The 7542-nt window shown below is 46.3% G+C and overlaps 1 protein-coding gene across 1 annotated transcript; it reads left to right on the top strand.

Annotated features, from left to right (window-relative positions):
* Window positions 1-1131: 1131 nt before the first annotated feature.
* Window positions 1132-6380, top strand: CRTISO (carotenoid isomerase). The gene is made up of 13 exons (XM_048710880.2): window positions 1132-1682; window positions 2389-2595; window positions 2699-2798; window positions 2991-3073; window positions 3183-3239; window positions 3316-3468; window positions 3543-3621; window positions 3870-4018; window positions 4145-4279; window positions 4401-4514; window positions 5391-5501; window positions 5610-5718; window positions 5896-6380. The coding sequence occupies exons 1-13, from the start codon at window positions 1284-1286 to the stop codon at window positions 5967-5969; spliced, it is 1770 nt and encodes a 589-aa protein (XP_048566837.1). The 5' UTR covers window positions 1132-1283; the 3' UTR covers window positions 5970-6380.
* Window positions 6381-7542: the final 1162 nt, after the last annotated feature.

The raw sequence follows: 7542 nt of genomic DNA, 5'->3' as shown, positions 1-7542 counted from the left end.
GAACAAGAACAAATAATCCAAAGTGCTTAAAATCCATGATATATTTCACCAAAATTTTCTTTATCTACATATGTACAGTTGTACGCCATCTACCTACATAATATCACTCTCTTAAATCAGCACTTCATTGTACTTTTTTATTTATCATGTATGCCATCAAGGTCATGTAATCGACTAAATGATTCATATTATCAACGTACTATATTATTCTTGCTTCACTTACCAAAAAGCTTATCAATAACAAATATGAGCAATAATTGCTAATGACGGGCTTAAGCTCGAGCGCGGCGGCGCCGCGCCTCTGCCTGCTAGTATTGTTCGTTGTGACTACCATGGAGCACATTATTGTCTGTGGCAACAAAAAATGCTGGAACTCGCGTTTTCACCGAATACGCGGCATGTTGGAACTTGTGTCTCGCCTTTTTGCTCCAGCCGATGCCGCCGTGTGCTAAAATCGTGTATCTACTTCGTAGGAACTGGCATCTTAGCGTGCTGGAACCGTGTTTTTGGCCTGCTGTGGCCGGCGCTGCATGCTAGAATTTGCTAAAACCGACATCTCGACATGTTGGAATCGTGTGACGGCAGGTTACGATGCCACGGCGGCGAGCGGCCATGATGCAACCGGGACTGGGAGGGGAAGGGGTCTGCGGGCTTTACAACGGCTGCTTCGACGTCAACAATGTTTGCTACAATGGCCTCAGGTGCCGTGATGGCAACGGAGCTTCGAGCACCTAACTAGGGGATGTTGCCGCGATGGCGCCAGGTGCTGCGATGTCGACGACGTGCGAGCCGTCGCTCGCCAGAGATGGACCCCGCGTGGCGCGCGATGACGAGGTCAAGTTGCGCGCGCCGGGGCAGCGAGGTGGCACGACGAGGGGCGAGGGAGTGCTTGTTCCGCATTCACACGAGGGACGAGGATCAAACGGTTGGGATGTTTCTGATCCAACGGCCCGCGGCGCGACCGGCCTAGAGTCTGGCCGGTCGACCGGTGGTTATGATCGCGGGCGAGAGGGTTGACCACCACTTTCCTTGAGGAAGGTGCGCGTCACCACCCTGGCCCACCGTTGGCGGCCGTCCGCGCCTCCTCATCATCCTCTTCCCTCCACTCCCTCCCTCCTCGCTTTCTTCGTCCCCTTCCCGCCGCGGCATCCACCCTTCTCCCTCCCCGCCAGATTCCTCCACTCCCCTCCACTCCCCTCCAACCCGCAAAACAAATACCCGACCCGACGCCACACAAAACGACGGCCCAGCCGGTTTCCCCTCCGCCCCCACGCCCCGCCGCCATGCCGCTCCTCCTCTCGCCCCTCGCGGCGCGGTGCCTCCACCACTCCCCGCGCCTCCCCGCGCCCTTCGCGCACCACCCCTCCCACCCCCGCCCTCTCGGCGGCGAGGCCCGCGGAGGCGGCGGCAGGGGGAGAGTGGCGGTGGTGTCGGAGAGGCAGGCGGCGGTGGCCGCGGAGAAGTCCCCCGGAGGAGAGGGAGGCGACGGGGAGCGACACGACGCGATAGTGGTCGGGTCCGGGATCGGGGGCCTGGTGGCGGCCACGCAGCTGGCCGCGAAAGGGGCGCGGGTGCTGGTCCTCGAGAAGTACATCATCCCGGGGGGCAGCTCCGGGTACTACCGCCGCGACGGGTTCACCTTCGACGTCGGCTCCTCCGTCATGTTCGGGTTCTCCGACAAGGTAAGGCAGGACAGAGCGCCGGCGTCCCACTTGTACTCAACTGTTGCCCGGGGCTTTTGATTTGCTCCATTTTCAACACAAAATTTGTTATGAGTGCGACTCGGTAGCTGCGCGGTTACGTTTCTGGCTCCGGCCCGTGAATTTGTTGATTCCGTGTGCTGTGCCTGTGCTCTGCCTGGTGATCACAGACAAGGAGAAATATTTGAGGGGTAAAGCGTTGTTACTGCGAATTTGTGCTCTGGTGTGGTAAGGCTAGGCTGGGTGTGAACTGAGAGGGGGGAATTGTGATTTGCTTGGCTGTTAAAATTAGTTGACGACTTACCTTTTTGCGGGCATCCAGTGCCTGAAGATGCCATGATTAGTATATTTGCACTGGGCCTGTTTTGCTTAAAGAGACAAACCTGGTCTTGAGGTTGAGGGCTTAAGGCCACGTTACAGACAGCATCACAGGGGCAGGCGTCCACTGTGCAGCTTGTTGACAATGAGCATGACCAAGTGCAAATGCCTGGATGTTCAGGGTGTGCACAGCATGTTGCATGCTAGAGTGTAGAATTGGTTACTGCTGTACTTGTGTGTGCCTCTCATGAAAATGCTCACGTTAGCTTACAGCTTGCATTGCATTTTTGTAGAAGATATTTTGTACGAAGTATTTTGTCTGTGTGTTTGGGTATATTTGGTAAGAAGTATGACATGTGTTGTCATCCAGGGAAACTTAAATTTGATAACGCAAGCACTAGAAGCTGTTGGGTGTAAGATGGAAGTCATACCAGACCCTTCTACGGTTCATTTCCATCTACCTGGTGCTCTCTCTGTTCTTGTGCATAGGGAGTATAATGACTTCATCGAAGAGCTGGTTAGCAAATTCCCGCATGAAAAAGAAGGAATCCTAAAATTCTATGGCATATGTTGGAAGGTATTGTCTTTATTTTGTTTACTTCTTTTTGTTACCTTTTTGTTGCTATTGTCTTATTTCTTATGCAACCTTCACAACTTACATCTATGTCTCGTATGAACAGATCTTCAATTCATTAAATTCTTTGGAACTAAAGTCCTTGGAAGAACCTCTATACCTATTCGGGCAATTTTTTAAGAAGCCTTTGGAATGCTTGACTCTCGGTATTAAAACTGCATCCTTATATTCCTCAATAAGTTTTACTCTTATTTTCTCTAGAGAGAAATCATTTAGAACAATTAGTTAACTGAAGTTGAAACAATTGTAGTCTCAAAAGCAACAGAAAAATAAATTCATATGAGATACTATGAAATAAGATTGTTTGACATAATAAAATCATTTTTTCTATGATGCAGCATACTATCTGCCACAGAATGCGGGGGATATTGCTCGCAAGTTCATAAAAGATCAGCAGTTGCTATCCTTCATAGATGCTGAGGTGTGAGATATTTGTGAGTTTACTCACTTGTTCAAATTTTTTTCCACGCATACATTTTTGTTCAACTTTCGCTTATCTGAAGAATTACAGCAATTTATGGTTTTTGTAGTGTTTTATTGTGAGCACAGTCAATGCCTTGAAAACACCCATGATCAACGCGAGCATGGTAAGTTCGATGTTAATCTGTCAGACCTTTGTTTGAAAAAAATTTCAACCTCCAATTATCTAAGTCAACATGACAGGTATTGTGTGATAGGCACTTTGGAGGAATTAACTATCCAGTTGGTGGTGTTGGTGGTATTGCGGTGTCTTTGGCAAATGGCCTTGTTGAAAAGGGAAGCGCAATACGTTACAAGGCGAATGTGACCAATGTTATTCTTGAAAATGGGAAAGCTGTGAGTTCAGCTTACTGATTTCAAATGTCTGAAGTTTAGATTTGGTTTCTCAGCTGAACATTTCATTACTACAGGTTGGAGTGAGGTTGTCAAATGGGAAGGAGTTATTCGCTAGAACAGTAATATCAAATGCCACAAGATGGGACACATTTGGTAATTCTGCGAATATCCTTTCATGGTCAAGCTAGAAAAGTATCTCTTTCACTTTCACTTGTTACAATGTTCTTCATCTTCTGCAACTTTGCCGTAGTTTTGCTTCTCATATTTTGCAACCATCCAAAAGCATATTTCTCGACTGTAACTTGCCGTTATTATTCTGCCAGTGTGAACAGTTTTTTGATACATACTTAGTATGTGTTCAGTTTCCTCCTTCAGGAGTTAACAAATGCATGAACTTACAGGAAAACTCGTGAAGGCTGAAGAGCTTCCAGAAGAGGAGAAAAACTTTCAGAAGAACTATGTTAAAGCGCCATCATTTCTATCCATTCATCTGGGTGTCAAAGCCTCAGTTTTACCTGCTGGTACTGATTGCCACCATTTTGTACTGGAGGTACGCACTAGGTTGTATGCTACTGGGCATTTCATCGTTGAGGGTTAGAGTCACTGTCACATTAGTGGTGAATTTGATATGGACATTTTAATCTGTAACGAGTTTAATTGTGAGTGTAACTGTCAGGATGACTGGTCGAACTTGGAAAAGCCTTATGGAAGCATATTTTTAAGTATCCCTACAGTTCTTGATCCATCCTTGGCTCCTGAAGGACATCACATACTTCATATATTTACAACTGCAGGTATAGAAGATTGGGAGGTATGTCAGTGCTCTAGCTGAAATGTAAATTATGTCAAAAAATATAATAAACGTAGCCTTTTTGCATGAACATAAGTATTGACTGATGCCTATAATACTGCTTTGCTTTAATCTCTGGCAGGGTCTACCTAGGAAGGATTATGAGCAGAAAAAGGAGCTTGTGGCAAATGAGATCATACGAAGACTTGAAAATAAGTTGTTTCCTGGTCTTCAAGACTCAATAGTCCTCAAGGAGGTATCTTCTTACAGTCCTTCTATGTCGGGGACTCAGGATTCTATAAATATTTTCAATCATTTCATTTTGACTACTTCATGTTTGAACTTGAAAGTGCTAGCTACCAGTCCTCAAACTGACAAGGGAGCATGAGCAAGTCTGTAGTAGTTAGCAGCGCAAACATGATTAGCTATTGATGATGCAGTACTTAATATGATTATTGGAAAAGATCATTAGAGCATCCCATCTGATCTATTTGTCATATTTTCTATTCTCAGCACCGGTCAATCTACCCAGTATGCGGTAATATTTATAGGTTAGCCCCATACCTCAATCACTGTAATGAGCTCTAGTGAAGAGTGGTCTAAACGTACACCGACAGGGTCACAGGGATGCAGTTTTGGGCTGTTTTGTCCAGCTGAAAATCCATAAAATGATTTGCTCTTTTGCATAAAATGAACTACCAAAGAAATATCTTCCCAAAAAAACTTCCAGTGATATACAGGACTATAAGTGAACCATCAATTAAACAAAATGGGCTGTGGCCCAGTCCACTTGCATCCCTACATAGAAAGCGACAAGTCCTTTTTACTTCTTTCAAATGATATAAACCATATCAATTAGCAAATACTCAGGTATTAGAATATTTTCGTTGAGCCAAAGCACAGTTAAGTTTTGAGTATTCAGCAGATTCTTCATGTTCCTTGTGCAGCAAACTATATTATGCATAATAGACCACCATGCATCACCAACCAGGGAGAATGTTATATCATGGGCTTTCATGAGCTAACTGCACATTCCTTTAAGGCTATGCTGTGAACTTTAGTGGCCTTATTTTGTTTTCTGGTACCAATATATTTTGTAACACAACATTCATTTAATATTTGGTTTTGCCAGGTAGGATCCCCAAAAACTCACCGCAGGTTTCTTGCCCGAAATGATGGTACATATGGACCCATGCCACGGGGTAAACCCAAGGGTTTGCTGGCAATGCCTTTCAATACCACTGTAAGTTACTTAAATAGTTAATACAGATTTCAAGATCTTTTTTGGTTAACCTAAAGTTCTAAGTGGCACAAGATTACTAGAACTGAAGTTATATTATCTGATTTACAGTCAATAGATGGACTTTACTGTGTGGGCGACAGCTGTTTTCCTGGGCAAGGAGTGATTGCTGTGGCATTTTCTGGGGTCATGTGTGCTCATCGTGTTGCAGCAGACATAGGTAAACACTAAGCTGAGTTCCCACTGTCTCTTAGCAGATGTTATTTTTATCAAAAGAAGGGTTTCTAGCATGTATGATTATGGGTGCCAGGGATTAGAGACTAGAGACGTCTTCTAGCTCAACGAAGGTCGATCATTGTGGAATGATGTGATAATTTTGGCTGATTTGCTCTTGCAGATCTTGAACAAAGGTCTCCTATTCTAGACACGGGCCTTCTCGGTGTCCTCAGATGGTTAAGAACTCTCGCATAAAAATGATGTCGGATGGAGACCTAGAGCGGGTCTTATTGTTCACACAGAAGAAGCGGTGGCAGCCGCGCAGATGTCGAGGTTTCCACATGACCGGTCGGGTGTTGACCCATCCATACAATGACCCAGCAGCAGGCAGTATGTAGCCATTCTTGTTGCTGCCAGGTGTATACGCAAAGTTGGATTTCAAGGATGTTTACCTGAAACCCCCAAATGATAGAGAATATACTGATGGTGACCTGTAACTTGATGGAACCGGGGATCTGGTATTCTGATAGTTCATCTGCTTGGCTCTCAGATACGAGTACTACTCAGCACAGAGTTGTATATGTTGTAAGAAACTACGGCCCATATGTGCCACGCTGTAATTTTCGGAAGATGAAGCAGCTCATATATTATGGCATTTTTTGTTTTTGTGAAGAATGCATTTTGTCAGGACGAAAGAGAACCTGTGCAAGTCCATCACAGAGGAATTACAATGCCGAAACGCTACTATCACTACAGATTTTTTTTTAGACAATACTATCACTACATATACTGGGAGGTCCCAGATGCTAGACGTACAGGCTTTTACAGGTTTCTACAGGCTCCTTCCAAACTTTCTAAACACACCCTCCCTGATTTCAACGGGGTTGGGCCTGTGCCTTTACTAATGACCAATTAAAAACAACCACGACACCCTGTAAACCCCTCATTCCTGTAACATCCTGTACGTGTAGCAAAGCTCAAATGAGAGCGTTTGGTGCATCGGGGCTGCGCGGGCGGTAAGTGGGCCCAGTTTTGGGGATGGCGGTTCTAAATGGGCTTGTAGGGTCATTCGTGGCCTGCGTGAGGCCTGTTTTGGCGTACGTGTCGCTGGGTGCCTCCGGTCTGCTGTTCACTCTGTCGATAGTTTAGGCAGCGGCGGCGGCAACTGCGGATGAGAGTTCACGTCCGTGGAGGCGCGGGCGAAGCTGGCGGTTCCCTCTCACCCCTCTACCTCTCTTCCCCTCGGGTCTCGTCTCTATCTTCCGCTGTGCTCGGGGCGGGTGGCGGCGAACGTAAACACGTCTCTGCTCGGGGAAGACGTGTCCCGTCTCTCCGAGGAGGGGGAGGGGAGCGAGCGACGGCGGCTCATGGATGGTGTGCGCTGGCACCAACGGTGAGCGACGGCTGCTTGGCTCCCCGGAGGCGGACGACGGCTCAATTCCGAGGAGGAGACGACGAGGTTTCCGATTGTTCCGAGCTCTCTCCTTCCTTGAGTTGATTTTTTCGATCTGTTTTCGATTCCCCATCTGCGATTCCTCCATGTCTCTTCCTCTGATTGTTTTCTCTCTTGACCTGCAGTGCAAGGGAGGCAATCGGAAACATCAAGTCGGCGACCATGAAAGACTGTTTGTGATATTTCTCAAAGGTACCAGTGTTGTTCATCTCTCATGTGCCGTTTGATTTGTTATTCTCAAAAGCATGTGTTGACAGTCTATGCTGCTACGAGTACTTGTTATGTGATTGCTAGCAACTCACACGAAAAGGATTTCGTCCTGATAGCTGAACAACTAATCTTGTTGTTTTGGGGAGATGGAATTGGTTTCCTGAA

This window comes from Triticum urartu, chromosome 1A (assembly GCF_056163025.1).
Source record: "Triticum urartu cultivar PI428250 chromosome 1A, HENAU_Tu73, whole genome shotgun sequence".
Taxonomy (NCBI): domain Eukaryota; kingdom Viridiplantae; phylum Streptophyta; class Magnoliopsida; order Poales; family Poaceae; genus Triticum; species Triticum urartu.
This window is presented reverse-complemented; position numbering and strand designations above follow the sequence as displayed.